General features: G+C 33.7%; 1 protein-coding gene across 1 annotated transcript in view; it reads right to left on the bottom strand.

Annotated features, from left to right (window-relative positions):
- PCCA (propionyl-CoA carboxylase subunit alpha) overlaps window positions 1-20,631 on the bottom strand; it is a 233,974-nt gene that overhangs the window by 190,214 nt on the left and 23,129 nt on the right. The window contains exons 5-6 of the mRNA XM_015827965.1: window positions 8,983-9,096; window positions 7,112-7,165 (exon numbers count right to left, since the gene is read on the bottom strand). Of these exons, the coding sequence (XP_015683451.1) occupies window positions 7,112-7,165; window positions 8,983-9,096 (168 nt within the window). The remainder of the gene's footprint in view (window positions 1-7,111; window positions 7,166-8,982; window positions 9,097-20,631) is intronic.

Below are 20,631 nucleotides of genomic sequence, written 5' to 3'. Positions count from 1 at the left end.
CTTCGCATTACAAACATGGACATACATAGCACTACTTCCAAGCCTAATTATTATCATGGTGTGAGGTGCGCTAGCCTTTTAACATACATAAGAAGCACAGCATGGTCATTTGGTAGAGTAATGTATGCATTTTCTTTCCCAATTCCCAAATATCACTAGGGAGAACTCTTCAAATTAAAAAAGCAAACGTATGCAGCAGATTATTATGTATAAGCCCCTTGGACATTCAAGTATTAGGCATTTAGAAGCCACCTCAAGTTTCTGCATGTGTACAGATTTCCATTATCTTTTAATATCCCCTAAAAGAAAACTGCTGCTTGGTGCAAGTATGCAGAACTGTCTCTATTGAATATCTTATTAAGTACTAAAGACGACGAACTAAAAGGTGTGCAAATTTAAATAGGACTCTGAATGTTTTAAAAAGCATATTAGGTATTTTATGGGCTGAAAACACTCTACACCCTCCTGTCTTATAAAAACATGTGGATACCTGAAGCTCAGCGTGAGAAAAGGATGGGACACAAAGTGCACCTTCATGAGTACCTAGCTTGCTTCTGCTCTAGTAAACTGCAGATTACAATAATGCATCTTATGCACCATGCCTCTAAAACTATACAGTATGCAATTCTAAGATTACCAACTGGGCCTTGGCATTATAGTCATATTATACCTACAGTATGCTTTCCCGACTGAATTATTTCCTAACTGTTGCAAATCAAAATGCTGGGTTTTGATCACTGAAGCCCTTCATAGTGTATAATCAGTGTAACTGAGGAATCATTTTCATTCATTCATTCATTCATTCATTCATTCATTCATTCATTCATTCATTAAATTTATTGGGCACCCATCTTACCATTGGGTAACTCTGGGCAGCTTAACATAAATAATTAAAATTAACATTAAAACCTAAAGACACATGGGGAGGGCAGGAGCAGAGTGGGGGAGATGGGATCAGCTGTTACTCGATCAACCACCTCCAGTATGCTGTTCCCCCACTAGGGCCCTAAGCCATTTACTTTTATCAATGTGCACAATATCTCTACAATGATGCCTCTACTATCTAAGGAGGTAAGTTACCAGCAGATTATGACACAATTTGTAACAACCCTTGATTCTGAACACTTGCCTAGAAAAATTTGTCTTAGCATCTACTTTGCTGGCCTTTCAGCCGAAATAGAATGTTATTTTTATGTTTAATTTCAATCCTCCTAATTGTTTTATGGATGCTTTATGGATGTTATATGGCTTCACAGCTTTCAGCTATCTTATTGTATTGGACTTTTAAATTTTTTATCCTACTTTGGACATTTTAAGGACAATTATTAAAATAGTTATAAATACATATTCAGGTAGTCCTTGACTTACAACAGTTCATTTAGTGACTATTCAAAGTTACAATGGCACTGAAAAAAGTGACTTGTGTCCATTTTTCACACTTACAGTGATTGCAGCATCCCCATGGTCACATGATCAAAATTCAGTGCTTGGCAACTGGTTCACATTTATGACGGTTGCAGTATCCTGGGGTCATGTGATCAGCTTTTATGACCTTCTGACAGGCAAAGTCAATGGAGAATTCAGGTTCACTTAACAACCATGTTATTAATGATTCACTTAACAACTATGGCAAGAAAGGTCATAAAATGGGGCAAATTCACTTAACAAATGTTTCATTTTACAACATAAATTTGGGGCTGAATTGTGGTCATAACTCAAAGACTACCTGTACCAATGAAATATTTTCTACTTTCTCTGTCACTCCAAGAAAAAAACCAAAAACATGGGGGGGAACCAAAAAGAAACACAAAAAACTCAGAGTATGTCAAGACCTTCCCTCCAACCAAAGTAGCCATCAGATGACCAGACATTAATACCCAGATACACAATATCTCACTTTTGAAAAGTATGGCTAGATGTTTGCAAAAGCTTACAAAATGTGGCCCAAGCAGAGCATATGCTTCAATTGTCTTCTTATGAATCCAATGAATAAGTAATTTTTCTACCATCTGAATTCTCTCCCACTTTCCTTTAACCTAGCTAAAGGAAAAAGACAGAAAAAGTAGGAAATTAAAACACCATCACAAATCTTTGGATGGAAAATGACAAAACTCCTCCCAAGTTGCAGTCACATCAATTAAGATACTGAAAAAAGAGGCAGAACAAATATTAGGGAAGACAAATTTTAGGGGAACAGAGAAACATTTGATGGAAAAATAAGAGCGTAGAACAGGAAAAAATAAATGCATATAGCAACGAATAATAGATTTGGATGATAGAAAAGCTTGGAAAATGAAACAAATATTGTAGTACAGAAAAGAATAGGGACATACAATATAAGAGGTTAAGGACATAAATGAAATATATCTAGAGTCAGGCCATTCAGCAACTGTGCCAAACAAATCTTTGAGATATCTGTTAGTTATAGAATGATCTGTAAAATATTAACTAAATCCTGTGGAACTGAGCAAATCCTAAATTCTGTACTACAGCGATCCCCAATCTTCCCGGCTCTGTGAACTAGCAGCAGCGGTGGCAGGTGGGGAGGGACTGGTTTCACGTGCACAACCTAATCCTGCACCTACACAAATGGATCTTCAAATACTTGCCCACCGCTTGCACGGCCCAGTTCCCAATGGGCAGCAGACCGTGGACCAGGGGTTGAGGACCCCTGCTGTACTAGATGCTGTTATGATGCTTCTTAAGTAAGTCAAAACATAAACATACATAATACTCCTTCCTCCTCCTATTTTCCCCACAAAAACAACCCTATGAGATGGGTTGTTCCAATTTTCCATCATTATATTTTCATATTTTAACTGAATTCATAGGAAACTATCAGGAAATAGGATCAATTTCACTTTCTAGTTCTACTTAAAACATAGCAATAGTAATCCATAGACTTGCATTACTAAAGATGACCTAGAACACATACACATTTTATCCCAGGATCTTCCCACTAGTTAGATTTCTACAAGTCTTCTATCACCAAAATAAAAAAAAATTAATCCTAAAAATATTTGACCCTACTTTAAAGATTGAACCATGTTCAGTTTTCAACACAAAAATTGTACTTTACATAGTTCTACACACTAGCTAAAGGATCTTTTGCACTGACTTCTTGATTGCTTATTTCTCTTTTATATTTTAATATTTTTTAAATAAAAACTAATTTGGAATCTTAAAAAAATTATTACAGCTATAATAACTATTTGATAGTTATAACTGATAGCCTCACCATTACAGATATCTTGGATCACTAAGATCACCATGAGACTTTATATAGTGCTAAGAACTGCAGAGTTTCACCTTATGGATACTCACTGTGATCCTCTCTGTGATAGAACACATACCTGGGATATTCGTATTGATATTTCTGATGTGCCTGCTATATGAAACCCACAATCCTATTCATAGCTCCCTAGTATCCAAGACTGCACTACTGAAATCTGAAAACAAATGTGCAATTTTTAGTAGCCCAATTTTATCTTTTTTCACAATTTTTTTGTGCCTTAAAGTAAGTAATTTGCTTATAGGGGACTAAAAAAAAATTCAGACACACTTCTTCCAGTATGTTGCAACATCACTGGATTGCTTCCCACAACTCTTTAGGACAGGGGAGTCAAACTCGCAACATCATGTGACGTGTCGCGATGTATTGCAACTTTTTTTCCATTGCCGGCAATGGGGTGGGCGTGGTTTTGGCATGACGCACCGGCCCGCGGGCTGGCAGTTTGACACTCCTGCTTTAGGAGATTGAGGTATGGCCCTTAACACCTAAAACTTGCCCCACCCCTGCTTTACACACCCACTAAAGACCTGTCTCTTTACATGTCTCATATATGAATATTAGATGAACTCTGCATTCACCCCTTTTTCTTATGAATATGTATATATTAATATTTATACTTTAATAATCCTGTAGATTCTTTGCAATATTTTATAAAAAGTGGTACAGCAAATCAATAAATAGAACGTTGCTATAAGATACCAGTAAAAGTAAAAGATACTCACCAAGCTACTAAATTATGCAAGATAGTTAAAAACAAATACAAATTGTTGTTTTTAGTTGCCCTACCATTCCACAAAACTGCAGCTTAAAAAAAGGAACTGCAAAATAATATAAAGCGGTTTAAATGCAAAATTTTAAGTATATATTTAAAAAGCAGTAATAACACTATTATTACATGAAAAACCATTCAAAATGCCTGATTGGATAATACCATTATTAGAACCAACCAAGCTTTCACATGCTACAGATTTCTTTTACTTGGCAAAATATTTTAAAAAGGAGAAGATAAAGAACAAAAGAGTCTAGAAATTATGCTAAATTTTTCAGCCATGATCTCTGCATTCAAAAAGTCTCAAGGTGGGCTTACAGACTACAAGACACCATCAGCTGATACCCCTAGCGTTCAAAAACAAGCAAAGAAAAAGATGTTTTCTCCTGCTCTGAAGACAAAAGCAATTTAGCCCCTAATCTGCCTCTTACCATGCCAGGCCATGTCACATAGCAGAAATAAAGAAGCATTACAATATTTACAAAACATAAACATAATTTTGGTGACCCAATAGATAAATACTGACTAAGCCAAATTAATTTTACCGCTAACATGAGTGAAGATAATAACAAAGAGAGTGCAAAGGAAGATCTTTTTTGTTGCTCTCCCTTCCTCCCACCAACACTTTAGGGGCTTTGTTTTTTGTATATTTTGGGGAGTTTAATGGACATAATGAATGACAAATCTTGAAGATCATTGAGACAACTCATTTTACCCCTAAAAACCCTGGTGTCTATTTTTTGAAAGCAATTCTCAATATCTCACAGAAAGCCTATTAAAAACCTCACTGTGCTGGAAGTTGTACACTCTAATCCAGAGGTCCCCAATCTTTTTGGCCATAGGGACCGGTTCCGTGGAGAGAGGTTTTTCCGTGGACCGGAAAAACCTCTGGTTTTGTGTGCTTCCTGCATCCCACAGATGGGGCTTTGCTTGTTTGTGTGGACCGGTTGCTGGCATGCCGCGGCCTGATACTGGTCCAGGGACCAGGACTTGGGGACCCCTGCTCTAATCCAAATTATCACTCAGCCCAAAATAGCAATAGCAATAACACCTAGATTTATATACTGCTTCATAGTGGTTTACAGCCCTCTCTAAGCAGATTACAGAATCAGCATATTGCTCCCAACAATCTGGGTCCTCATTTTACAGACCTCAGAAGGATGGAAGACTGAGTCAACTTCGAGCCAGTGAGAATCGAACTACTGGCGCTCAGTAGAATTAGCCTGCAATATAGCATTCTAACCACTGCGCCACCACGGCTCACAAAAATTCACTCACAAAAGGTGTGAGTGAATTAATTTCCTAAAAATAAAGGAGGAACTACTGCATCATTCTGAATATTTACTTTATAAAAGGCCCTGAGTTACTTTCCTCATCCAGTGTACATAACACGATCCCAGTATAGTGCATCGGTTGGTAGCCTAGGTGCTGTATGCTGTTGCAACTGCTTCTGGACATTTCAAAGTTAAGCATCACAAAAATAAACTGAAGAACTACTGACTTGGGGTTATATTCACAGGCAATATAATTGCCTTTTATAAAGATCTAGTTAACTGAAAAAATATACTTTGTTATAAAAACATATTAGCGAATTGTTTGTTTTAGGGAATGCATGTACTACAAAACTGGAAAATCGATTAAATCATGTCCTAACATAAATTAAACTGTTTATTTTCTTGTTGACAATTAAATCAAGATTTAAATCTTAGCCAATATCTTCCACACAAAAAAGAACAAGTTGTTAATTAATGGAACTTATTTGATAAATATTACAATCTGTTTCTGAATTATGTAATGATTTAGTTTCATATGATTTTAATTATATACATATCTTCAGGAAACAGAAAACAGTAACATTCACTTTTATTTTGCTTTTATTGTTATATTTTTACTTTGAAAATTTCCATACAATAGCACTCTAGCACATACATTATCTGCAGATATTCATATGTTAGTAGAAATTTTTTCCACTGTTTTGTGAGAATTACCTATTTTTTATTTCAATTGTAGCTCTTAGCAGACCATCAAATAGCCAGTGAATACAAAAGTAGCACACATTTTTTGACTCTTAGCTATAATCTGGTACCTATTATCCTCCTTCTAATCGAAATGGAAAGAAAGGAGGATTTTACTTTGTAATAAATAATTGAATATATAACTGAGCTTATACTATTAATTCTTCATAATCTAGCTATACTATCTCAGATATCCTCATCAAATACTTCAACAAAATTAACAATAACGTGAAATCCAAATTCTATAGAACTTACTGTATATGTAGATATGTAGGCATAAAATTATCATGTTAGTTGGTCAGATACATAGACTAACTGATACTTTCTACGAAATATATGAATAACATTGTAAAAAAATTAATATTCATGAGAATGAGTACCAATTTTTTAAATCCATCTGAATGTAATAGTTCAGAGCCAATATTATAATAAAATAAATTTAAATAGAATATAATCAACAACAATCCAGATATCTTTGTAAGATTTCTGTCACAATTTCTTTTCAAAAGTAGTTATTTCCAAATGATAGTCAATGCTAAATTAGCAAATGTCATTATTTTTTGTCCTAGATAATTAATTTGTTTCATAGAAAGCAAGGAAAATAATCCAAAGGAAGAAATTGATCAATGAATACTATATGATAATGTTTTTTTTACTAATCCATACTAGTTTTGTTGTTGCTGCTACTGCTATTGATAAAAAAAAAACCAAGATGCAGAACTTTCACCACATATGGCAAGCTTTAAATAAATATATTTTGGATTTAAAAAAAATAAAATGAAACTTTATAGAATAGCAGCTGCTCCCCCCCTCCCCAAGAGTCATAATTCATGGGGAATCTGCTTTCTTTCCTCTCAACTTTCATTCCTCTCCAGTAAATGCTGGGAAAGGGGGGGAGGGAGGGAGAGAAGAGGCAATTTTAATCTGATTCCAACTTCAATGTATAAATCGTACCACTAATAAAATATATACTCTACACTAATGTACAACATAATTTATCTGAGGAAACAAATGGAATAATTTTTTAAAACTTACCAAACGCTTGGAAAATTCTTTATTTTCTGAAAGGAATCCATATCCTGGATGAACCTTAAAAAAATATAAGACAAAATTAAGTTTTCTAATGCCAGGCATGCAGAACCTTAATTTGCACAATGTACATTCAGCTTTTACTTTATATTAGATGAATTTATTCTGCTGAATCATTTCTTTTGAAATTCATTGTGAAAAAATATCTTTCTATTTGAAATATTTGCACTAATTATATTAAAAAAAAACTCAATTCATCTACTACATCTAGCACTTTTAGGCCCTATATACGTAGGTGGCACATTTAAAAAAATAAGCAAAAAGTGTATCAATTTACTTAAAATTACATAATAAAGCAGGTCACCCAACATTATATGATCTGTGTGACATCATTCCAGGTCACACATTTCTGATTTAATACTCTGATTTAATACTCTGTGTACATTTAATTATATAGAGAAGACCTAACATGTTATTCTAGATACACCAAATATGGATCGACCTAGTTGAAAATCATAATCTTCAAAGAGATACAGAAATAAAAATTTGATGTTTTCTATCTATTTTATTTTCACTTAATTAAACCATTCCCATAATTTGTTACATTTCCTTCAACATAACATTTTCCACACCATTCAAGTCTGTAATATTCTCTACTTTACCAAGTTTATATAGTCTGTTTTTCTCTCCAAATCATTTTCCTAACTGTTGTGTCTCCCAAGTTCAGGGCTATACCATCAGTATTAATGCAAAGTTTCACTTCAAAGAAAACAGAATATAAAATCAGTAGACTAAGATAAAATGTTAATATGCCCCTACACCAAAATAATGAATATATTGTGCAAATTTCTATACTACAAACAATACTTCATATAATTACCAAATACAGCAAGGTCAAAAAATAATCAGTTTCATAATTTGAATCATACGTAAATGCACAACTAAGAAAATATATGCAGTGAACTAAAGATGAAAGCCTGAACTATTTTTATCTCTATTAAGTCTTCTTAACTAACAATGTAAACATCTGCAGTATCTGTTGGTTAATTAATGTTGTTTGCTATTTTTCCACCCCCTCCCCCTTTGCAAATGCACCATACTGAAACATTTATTTCAAAAGAAATGATAATGCTAATTGAGCCACTCCAGGGTAATTGCTGGTGTTGGCCGACTCCCATCCCTCGCATTTTATTTAAAGATGCTTTTGCATTCAGCAGTTCTGAAGACCAGATTTGCATTCAATGATGCAATAACAGCCCTAAAAGTATATTGTTGTTTTAAAAAACAAGCATTCCTGTAAAATTTTGAATCTAGTCCTAATTCATCAGAAGAAACAGAATAGATGGAACTAGTATGAACACTGATCTATTCCAATACATTTCATCAGTAACACAATACATTTAAAAATAATATCTGGATGCACCATGTATTTCCATGCAAGTGTTTTGCCACACGCATTCTCATATAAGCGAGATCATTAAAAAGTTTGAAAATAAACCTATTGTAAAAATAAAATCACACACTATTGTAAGGAAGATCCAAAAAAGAAGCTATGGCACAGAAAGGGTTAGTGCTCTAAACTAATTGGGATTTTTTTCCCCTAGCAAATTTGGAAATGAACTGAAGCTGCTCCCTGGTGTGAAAGCTGAATCCAGCAGCCACCTGCAGGATCAGCGACCGGCACTGCCAGATGCTACAAAGCCTTTGATTTCCAGTAGCAATTTCGGCCACATTTAACTCATGTGACATGAACTAAACTGAAATAGCATATTCAATCATTCTTCCCCTCACTTTTTTTTAATCTTTAAATACAAACTCTAGTGTCCTTGCTTTCTATATATGAAACAGCTGCAGAGGAGAGATTCATTCAGACTCACAGCTTGGGCCTGCGTTTTTTTAATGGCTTCCATGATAGCATCCATGTTGAGGTAGCTTTTACTAGTGGGAGCTGGGCCAACACAGACTGCTTCATCGGCCATTTTCACATGGACCTGAAAAGAAAAAATGACTACATTTTAATATACATGTGCCAGCCAATGTTTACTTCTATTTCCCTCAGCTATTAATGTTTAAAGAACAAAAACTGACATAAATAGCATATGAATACATTGTGTAGATTATATACATATATAAATCCCAGCACTCAAAATCAGACATACAAGAGAAGGATATAGATATAGATAATGAAGACAGGTACACACAATGCAAATAAGGGTATACAAACAATAAATTTCACTTTATACTGAAGCACAAGCATAAGTCATATTTAAAGAAATAATACACAAATACAAATCTGAACATAGTACACTGATCATCTATATGTAAATTCAGAGTCTAAAACCACTTTGTTAAATATAACAGTCTAATATCCTACTACTTAACAACAAACATTCACGGCTGGTTCCAGCTAAGCAGACTCCCCAGGAAGTTGGTGATAATTAGAGTGAACTGAATGAAGGGATGCAGTGGTGTCCCTGCACAGCATCAGGTCAACTCCATGCCCAAATTAAAGCATATGATAAAGAGTTCAATATCACTACACATGAACCAGAAAATCTTGGGATTTTTTTTAAAGCAACCTTAAGATTTCCAAATTCATTCTGATCTTTTTTCACGTAGACTATTGTCAACTATTGCAAATCTGAGCAATGAGCAATAGCTAAATAAAGTTGTAGAATCAATTTTGAAAAATGCATGTTCTAAAACAGTTTATTTGTTTTGTATTGTAAAGACGCTTACTTGATCTTTTTTAAAAATGCTCAGAAAGCATCTGCCATTGTAATAATTAGAAATGGAGAAAAGTCTTCCATTACTTTATTAAATAAACAATATTTTAAAATATTAGATAATATTCAACGAAGCATTGCAACATAGTTATTTTCATTTTTTCATTTATACTCTATGACAGAGCTAAATGTAAGATAGCAATGGAAGTTAAAATTATATTTAGCAGCAAATTCTTTTGATGAATTTAATTAAATTTGTAATAAGCAACAACATCTAGAAGTATTATAGAAGCAAAAGAAAATTTAAAGATTTGAACACTAAACCTAGTGCTTATTCTTATCAAAAGATATCTAAATAGCTACTGAAAAATATAACTTTGATGTTACAGTACTGCAATATTCAAGTTCCTTAGTAACTTAAATCAGTAATGGACAATGCTATCATTCAAATGTTAGGATACAGTATATTCTGCATAAGGTTTGTAAAATGCTATCCTTAACAAATAAGTAATTTTTCATTACAATGTGAGATATATATAAATCATATAAATAAGATTTTTTCTAATTTCTCTGAAATTAGTGTGTAGCTTTATTTCAAAAGAGCACATAAAGTTTTGTAATTTTTCTGACCTTAGTTAAAAAGTGGTAAATGATGCTTTAACTTCATACTTGTCAATATTTTTAAAAATGGGTATATTCTTAATTAGTAAAAAAAATTAAGAAACTTCAGAAATGCAAATAACTTCAATATGCATTCCATTTTCCAATACAAAAGCTTAGGAGAATTTTCCCATTCATTTTTTTAAAAAATGGCCCACTGACAATGATACCATTCAAAAAGCAACATAAATGCTATAATGTGCAAAGCAGGGTTGTCTACTGCAGTTCTTTGTACCATTTTTGACTGTTGTGAAATGATTATTTTATTCTGAAATCAAAAGTGATCCTGTATACATCTCAATTCTGTTATATTTACTCCAACAAATAATCAACATATTTCAGAATCAATTACTTCCCTTCTATTTCACGTAAACCTCTATAGTTAGCCCTTCCCTTAGAGAGAGGGGGGGGAGGAAGAGGGGGAGGGGAGGGGGGAAGGGGAGGAGGAGGAGGAGGAGGGAAAGGAGGAGGGAGAGAAAACAAATATTTTGCTAAAATGTTTTTACAGTTTATTTATATTAGAATTAAAATTTTAAACTCTGTCTTTCTACACTGTGCTAGCTCAAAACAACACAGAATCATTGCTTTTTTTAAGCAAAAAAAAAAGACAATATATATTTTATAATACAATAAAATTGCAGATAGCAGCCAATAAGGACAATAAATACATCAGTAAAGTTATGGGACCAGTAAACAAACAAAGTCAGGCAAATGGAAAAAAGATCTCCATTACTTTATTAAATAAACAATATTTAAAAATATTAGATAATATTCAATGAAGCACTTGCAACATATTTTCATTTTTTTAATGTATAGGCTATGACAGAGATAAATGTAAGATAATAATGAAAGTTAAAATTATATTTAGCATCAAGTTGTTTTGATGAATTTAAATTTGTAATAAGCAACAACATCCAAATGTCAGACATCTGGAAGTATTAAAGAAGTAAAAGGAAATTTAAAGACTTGAACACTAAAATTAGTGTTTATTCTTATCCAAAGATATTTTAAAAGCTACTGAACTTAAATATAGATTTTGATGTTACAGTTTGTCATGTCACAGTATTGCAATATTCAAGTTCCTTAGTATGAATAAACAACACAAACCACTCTATGAAAGCCATTCCATCATCTAGACACCATAGTCCCCCATCCTCCCACTATTTCCTTTTTTTTTCCCCACCTACTGGGGCAACACAAAAGCCCCTGAAATTGACAAAATTCAAACAACACTCAAGCAAAGGAAAAACTTTGGGAAGAAGCGATACCAAAAAGACTCCAATTAATCAGGAAGAAAAAAAAGCCAAAGATAGCACCCTTAACAAACATATTCACAAAACTGGAACAAAATTAACATATGATTCCTTTAGCTTCAATGAGCCATGGTGGCACAGTGGTTAAAATGTAGTATTGCAGGCTAATTCTGCCAACTGCCAGCAGTTCGATCCTGACTGGCTCAAGATTGACTCAGCCTTCTATCCTTCGGAGACTGGTAAAATGAGGACCCAGATTGTTGGGGGCAATATGCTGATTCTGTAAACCACTTAGAGAGGGCTGTAAAACATTGTGAAGCTGTATATATGTCTAAGTGATATTGCTTTTGCTTTTACCTAGTCTTAAACCACAGCCTGGTAATATTTTCTTGAAGTTTATGTATTATTTCTAAGGGAAGTCCCAATGCAGAAATCCAATATGGAAGTAACAATTCTCAAATAGCTATGAATAAATCAGACAAAAATGAACTAATAGATGAACTGGGATATCAAATTAAGTTAGTTGGAAACACTCTTGACTACCATTCCCATCTGTAAATCCAAACTGATACTGTTACTTCTAAACAATTACAACTCTGCCAAGGCCAAGTTGAATATGATTTACAAGTTGATCAGATACCTCAAATGATAATATTTATTTTTAGATGGATTAAATATCAGTTTGTTTAAGCTAAACTCCCTAATTCATGCTGTCTCTGCAGGAGCAGGTTATAGAAAGAAGCAGTGGTGGAATTCAAATATGTGAACAATCGGTTCTCTGTGCGGATGCAGCTTCCGGAAGTCCATTCTGGGCCTGGACAACAAAAAATTAGCTACTGGTTCTGTCGAAGTGGTACAAACTGGCTGAATCCCACCACCGGAAAGAAGACAAAATGTTTCTATATACAGCAACCTCCAATTTTAATCTCAGAAGTCAGCACAGAAGTTAGATGAGGAAGAATGAAAATAGAGAAAGGTCATCCAGTGAACTTTATGATGGGACATTGGTTTAAATCTAGTTCTCTCCAATAATCAACATTCTAACCAGTAAAATACAGAGAATATTTTAAATCTGATAGCACTAATTAGCATTTCATGGCAGAAAATCTTCAGAAAGACTATTGCAAACAGCAGAAATTAGATCATTAGATATATGTTAGGATGCCAATATAACTCTGGTTTTCTTATTCTTAGGTGTTTAGAATATACTGATAAGAAAAGCAAGAGAGGAGAATACAGTTCTACATACACAAATATTTTATTTAAATAATTTTAGATAATAAGGTAAGAAAAGGAAGAAATGTATATAAAATACATAGTGAGAAAAAAAATTCCTTTCCTTGGAAATAGTTGAAAGCATGTCATTCCAACAGCAAAACATTATTTACTTATCTAGAATATTTGTAAGTTGCCTTTGCAGATGTCCATAAAAGCTGACAAATACATAACCAATATGGAATGCAGGATGGAATTTTACTAATGCTGTATTTTTCAGTAAAGAAAATTCTTTTCAACACACTTTAGCATTATTCAAATAAGGCAATTTCTGTTTTAATTTATTTAATTTATTTTAATTCATTTAAGTTACTATCCTTAAGTATATACATAGATAAATACAATCCAAGAAGTCAACAAATGATGTGGTAAACTGACTCATATATATAAACAACAATATATAAACAACAACAAAAATCTTTATGATTTAATTCATGGAAATTTCAAATCTCATGAAAAACTAAAATTATTAATTATAGAATCCTACATGAAAACCAGAAGAATAGCAGCAATGTTAATAGTTCTGGTAACTCGAGAGTTCTGATAAATCAAAATTTAAGTGTTATCTTAAAAAGTCAAATGTAGCTCCATAGTTCCCAACATTACTTCGATACAGAGTCTATACAGAAACCACTACATAATTTACAGATAATTTACAGATTCTCAAATCAAAAATTGTATCAGAAGAAGACAATAAGAAGTCATATCCATCCTGTATCCAAGAATATTACAAGATGTGTTGTATTCAACTCAAAAATACTTTTAGTTTTTAAAGTAAATTCATTCATTATCTTCTGTAAGAGTTGAGTAAAATTTTAAGTATAAACTACTCCAAATTGGAAATTTGAAGTTGTGCAAATCCATCTATCATTTTGCAAACTGATTTCACTGTAAGCTTATCTATCTATCAATCTACACACACACACACACACACACAGAGAGAGAGTCCAAAAAGAAAACAACATCTGATCAGCTGCTTGGTTCACACAGCCAGAGCTACCTGCCTTTACTATTTTAAATAACTATTTTTACACTTTAATTAGTTGATTTTTTTCCATTTGGTAGACACTTCTTACATGAATCTAAATGCCTAATTAAAAAGAAACCCAGCACAAAGATCCGTCAGGAGAAATGAATGCTTGGGTCACCCACTGTTCCAGTTATGCAGAGTAGACTAACCCTTGGCACATTCAGGTCTTAAAGCAATGATTCCGACAACATTGCACCACACAACCAGCCTTCATTGCAACCTACTTTCACTTTTCATTCCTTTGTTCTTTTCAAAGGCATCAATTCTGTCTGCATTTTTCGATAAGCCTATATTGAACATCAGCTGAAATCTTTCACGATAGAAACCTCATCAACCTAGGTATCTTTATAGCTCACATCAACATTATAGAACAATGAAGGATTCCTCACCATAAAGTAGATATATTTAATTTATTCAATGAGCATTCTACGCCACAGCAAGACAATCCACAATTAACTCATCCCATAAAATGAAGTTAAGGTTGCTTCTCATTCTTAAACACATCAAGGCACAGCAAAGTATTGAATTAAAACTCAATTTAATGCAATTTACCTTCAAATCCACTGACTCAGTTATTAATTACATAAAGACATGGCATTGCCAAGCCTTGGTCAGAATACAAATCTAAATAGATTTAGTCATGCAGTGTTCAATACCAGACAATAATGTTGAAATCAAATAGCACTAATAAAGGTCATAGTTCAGAAGAATACAGTGAGGATTTAAAAGTGCTTAATGTTTATATTAAGATTTAAAAAAATAGTCTCAGTCTTGAGATGGTAATGTCAGAAAATTCATGCAGACAAGAGATTAATGCTATGACTTTTAGGACAGCCCTAAAAGTCAGAATTGTTTCTGTTCGGCACCCAAGGATTCCCTAAACAAACATACTCACACTTTTTGCTTTTGTTTTTGTTTTTTAATATAAAGCTCTACTAATGAAGCAAGCTGAAACCACCATATTTTTTAAACAGATATATTGGAATAGACTTTCTCCTTGAGATGTACCTCACATTGCAATTAAAAGAAACTAAACAGACTACTTTCAGACTGAACAGACCTTTGGATACCTGGTTGCATATTGCAGGGACTGTAAACTCCCCTGAACTCTAAACATTTCATAAATGTTTTTCTATGTAACTATAAATTCCAGTTGCAATCCAACAGCTGCAAAGAGAAATCTGATTACTGCACAAATAGTGCACACATTCAGTATTTTCATGCAATGGTTTTTCAAATCTTTAATGATCATTCCTTCTTTAGAACATCACACTATGACATCATGAACAAACTGTTCTTGAAGGATATGACTAACAACCTCAAGACCACAAGCATTAATATGGGGAAGCTGCCCAACAATAATATCATGAACAGCTTTACAGAATTATATCAATAAGAGGCATGTCTCCTGATCCCAAGAAGCTTATCACAATAATTTCAAAAGAGAAAGTTAATAAAAAATAGTGGAAAAACATTAACAAATGACGTAAGATATTACAGTACCAGCACGGGAAACATATAACATCAGCCTGCACTCAGATTGAAATTAAAGCACATGCCATACAATTGTATTGTATACAATTTAAGGAAAACCTACAGAAAAAAATACACACACCGTGTGAGATTACCATGACACATTACATCCTTCAGAAAACCTGAGGTAGTTTATTCCCAGCCTCAATAAATAATATCGAGCTTTGCAGTTTTCCTGCCTTCAAAGTAAAAGGAGTTTCTAAAATTATATATCCATTAGGCCCTGGAGACTCCAACATCAGTAAAGTTAAATAGGAACTCCTGTCAATAAAAAATAAATTAGGATCAAAAGATAAAACCATTCATATTACCAAGAAAAAGTAGTGTATTATGCTAGGGAAACCCTTTGTAAGGGGTAAAAAGTATTAATTGCCTAAATTTGCCTGAATAGCTCTCCTACTCTTTGTTGTATGCCTATAGAAAGAAGAGAGCAGAATGCTTTGTGTTATACAAGGAGACACACACACACACACTCCAGTTTGAGAGATTCCAAGACCACAGTTAAAAGAGATGAAAAGAAGTAGCTTTACTGGAAGGAATCTAACCCATCAATCTATAAGGGAGGACCTGACATTGCCTTGCTCCCTGGCAAGGCAGAACTACTATGGAGCTCTTGGAGAAGTCCCAAATACCATATACTAAATCTGGATTTTACAGGTTAATCAAAGTGTATGTTACACAAAACCATGCCTCTTATTTATAATCACTAATTACAAGACATAAACACCCATCTAATATATGCAGACTCTGTAATGGCCATGCATTGTTTGTGCAAGGGATATAGATAATTTGCTTCCAATCACCCTGGAATTAGCCATTTCCCTCTCCTCGTGATAGGATTTAGTTGATGTTTGTGTGAACTTTTATCCTAAAAGAGGCACGCTGGATCAGTAGCTAATTTTCACATAAACATTGTCTTGTAAGCACTTCCACAAATTACAAGGGATTAAAAGAATGCAGAGTTGTGGCAACACGGAGAGCTTAAACTGTTACACCAAAGACACAAGACAAGTCTATCAGGCTTTCCAATGGATGGAATCCCACAATTCCAGGGCATTTGCTATCATAAAGCTCACTAGTTCTTTTAAGGCAACAAAATAATGTTGGTGAACTTCTGCTTTCCTGGGACTTAGCTAGTATGGCCTATAACAAGGAATGAGAGAAGCTCTTCTTCAACTAGATTGGAATGACTATATGCTGCCCACCCTTATCTTAGGTATGCAGAGAATTAGAGGCCCAAAGACAACTTTTTAGACAAAGATAGGGAACTTTCTGCAGACATTTTTTCCTCTTAGTTCATTTCCACTGAAACGCAATTTCACAATTCTGTGAAAAATTGTGGCTTCATTTTAGACCGTTTTCTGAAAACTATATTTATAGCAATAATCTTTAATTTTGGCTTTCATTTATACATTTATTTACAGTCATCATCAAATAAAATTCTACAGATAAAAGCATAATAAAAGCCAAATAAATACCAACATAGACCTAACCATCAAATGGCATTCACCAATCTGATAGTTTTCAAAACTTAAGAATGATTCTATCTTGACACCTTTTCAAAACAATGCCAGGATTGACATCAATCTAACCTCCAACAGAAGACAAGTAAGGCTGACAACCAACAAACATGCGCACAAGCCCCCACCAATCTCACTTTCTACGGTGTAGAAAACTGCAAAGTTTCCATCCAGGATTAGTATGCTGGGTCAGTTCTATCAAAATAAAACAGTCCTATATGGTATTTCCTGATGCACAAAACTCAAGGATATTATTTCAGAAAGATGCACATTTTTCATCTGCAAAATATAATTTAATAAGCAAAAGGATTGCCACTTATTTCATTAGTTGTTTTACTCATGTATACTAATTTATCACACATTTTAAGCACACAATGGGAGGACCTTATAACAATATATTACATATACCATAAAATAAATAACAAATTATAAGTGACAGAAAAGGGGAAGTATTTTTAGTAATGAAAATGTCACACTACCACTGTAAAAGCTAGACATTACGCAGTGCCATCTTTCAACAATAAATACCAATTGAAACAATAATATTAAGAAATGTAGATTTTAAAAAAATCATTCTGAAAGAGGTAATTATATTTGGGTAGCATAATTCTTAATGCATTTGAAAACAGGTTAAAAATTCAAAAGGGCATGCTGTCTATATCAAATGAGATCAAATAGCCTATAGAAAAATTATAGATTTACTTAACAACTACTTTAATGTTGGAAATGTTAAGTATTTATATTCTACTTTTATCAAAGATTGAAAGGTAAATATATTTACAATAAATACCAGTTAGTATATTTTTAAAAAATGAAAGTAAAAAAAAGGTTTTTAAATGCCTGAGCAAATGAAATTTATTTAACTTGACACTTACCACATGCAAAACAGGAAGGAATTCCAGAACTGAGGATCAACCAATGATTCCACCATATGGAAAAAAGCTTTCTTAAATATATGGGTCCCATGTTGTTTAAACATTTTGCACTCCATTGAAAAGCAATGAGGCAGCTATTGAAATTCTTTCAAGACTAGTGAAATATTCTGCATGATAGCAATACTGTCAAAATAAGACCGCACCATTTAGAACAACTTGGAGTTTGCAGGTGTCTTCAAAAATATCAATTACAGAAAGCTGTGACTACATAATAGTAGGCTCATATATAGTGCTAAATTACAGCTTGTTCAACCACAGTTTATTGGATAAACCACAGTTGTCTAGCTTCTTGATATACATCAGACATGTCAAACTCCCAATGTCACGTGACGTCACACGTATCAGGACGGTTTTGCCATTGCCGGCAATGGGGTGGCCGCGGCTTCCGAATGACGCGTCTGGCCCACAGACCGGCAGTTTTACACCCGATATACATTAAGGTAAAAACCATCTACACACAATATAGTGATTTGGAACCCAATAAATTACATTATGGCCTACTATAAAATGAAATCCAGATCATTCTCTCCTCCTAGGAGAAATCCCAGAATATCAACCAAAACTGATACAAAGTTCTCTAATATGTAAAATAAACTTATATAGTCAACAGCAGAAGTCCCCAACCTTTTGGGCACCAGGGACCGGTTCTGTGGAGAGAGGCTTTTCTGCAGACCGGAGGGTGCGTGGTTTGGTGTGCTGCCTGCATCCCGCAGATAGTGCTTTGCTTGTTTGTGCGGACCAGTTGCTGGCATGCTGCGGCCCAGTACTGGTCCATGGACCGGGGTTGGGGACCCCTGGACTATAGAATCTATACAGTCTATACACTTATAGATTAAAACCATCAGCTTGCCTGAGGATCACAAATGGAGATGGAGCCAATCAAGTGACTGATTTGATTGTATTGTTGCTGCCAAGGGGGGTGAGCTTTATTGGGTTTTTATTATCTGATGGATTTTTAAAATTCTGTAAACTGCCCAGAGTCATCAATGTCGAGTTCAGGGGAAAATAATAAAAATAATAAAAATAAAATAATAATAAAATAAAATAAAATAAAATAAAAAAATAAAATAAAATAATAAAATAAAAATAATAAAAAAATAAAAATAAAATTCACCATGATTGCAACGAGTCTACATCAAGAAGCATCCTAAGGACTCAGAACATGTTCTTTCAAAATGGATGAAACTCTATATTATTATAACTTAGACTGCTCTTCTTCCTAGATACCATATTTGCTCAAGACTTCAATTTTATCAAGACTGAAGCTTCAATTTACAAACTTTATCTAACCTATTTGTTAAATAAGCCCCAGTTGAAAACTACAACCTGATTCAGTTTTATCTAATCTATGTCATTCAATCTTTTTCTTGTAAATTGCACATTAACTGGTACTTATTTCAAACAAACTAGTTTTCAAAAAATCACTATTCATACAAGTACGTAATTTTAAAACAAAAACAAAACCTTAGTTTGACAAGAATGTCAAATGGAGCATTACATTTATAGATTTTTTAAAGGGCTATTTAGGAAAAATAATGCTTTAGGGCACTTTTGCAGAAAATGTACTGTACGTGTTTGTGTATCTTATGTATAAATAAATAAAATAACAAATAAAAGGGGCATTCTTGTGACCTCAAACCATGCATACAAATGAATAAATGAAAATTTCTTTTTCTAACCCATTTTGGAGATTATTAACCACCCTGTATTTGGATACTTTAAGCATCCCCCACTTGTCTTGGATTCATAAGTAAAATCAAAAACTATTTTGCAACTGAAAAGCAATTCCTATAATACTACAGCACTTCTTCACTCACTGAAGTTAGAGAAACTGCTGTCAATCTAACTGGATAATACATTGTTGTATCAACTGCAACCAGCCTGCATTCCTCCCCTTGGAACGCCACAAAACAACTAGATACAGTGACAGTTTCTTCCCTTGTGCCATCACTCTACTGAACACCTAATTCTCACAGAACTGCCTAATGTCTATGTATCTTTACCCATGTTGTATGGCTCTAGTATTATTATTATACTTTTTATCTTCTTTACTACCCCTCTTATTGGTATGATGATGATGATGATGATGATGATGATGATGATGATGATGATGATGATGATGATTACTTTGCTTTGCATGTACAGTGAGAACTTCTGCATTGGAGACAAATCCCTTGTGTGTCTAATCACACTTGGCCAAATAAAGTATTCTGTTCTATTCACATAAGCATAATTTATCAAAGAATTGAGGGTTATGTATAATTTGCATAAAAAATATTTCCCAAGAATTACCTATGCAACATAACATCTAATGTAAACTTTAGAAGTCATATATACACATTCTTAAAAATGTATGTGTACACATACACACATATCTATGTGTTACTTATGAGGATATTTTTAAAACCGCACACAGGGTACACACTAAATCCTTCTTTCAGGTTAGCAATTTTTCCCTATTTGCTAAATAAAGAAATATTCCCTGCTGAGGCCAAATGATTGGTTTCCCTATAACTCTAGAGACCTTAGCTATCAGTCCCTTTAAGAAACTCCGATATTTTAACCTGCTGGGCTCACAGCACCCTTGAGTGGAC

Source organism: Protobothrops mucrosquamatus, unplaced genomic scaffold (assembly GCF_001527695.2).
Source record: "Protobothrops mucrosquamatus isolate PMUCROS unplaced genomic scaffold, P.Mucros_1.0 scaffold_218, whole genome shotgun sequence".
Taxonomy (NCBI): Eukaryota; Metazoa; Chordata; class Lepidosauria; order Squamata; family Viperidae; genus Protobothrops; species Protobothrops mucrosquamatus.
This window is presented reverse-complemented; position numbering and strand designations above follow the sequence as displayed.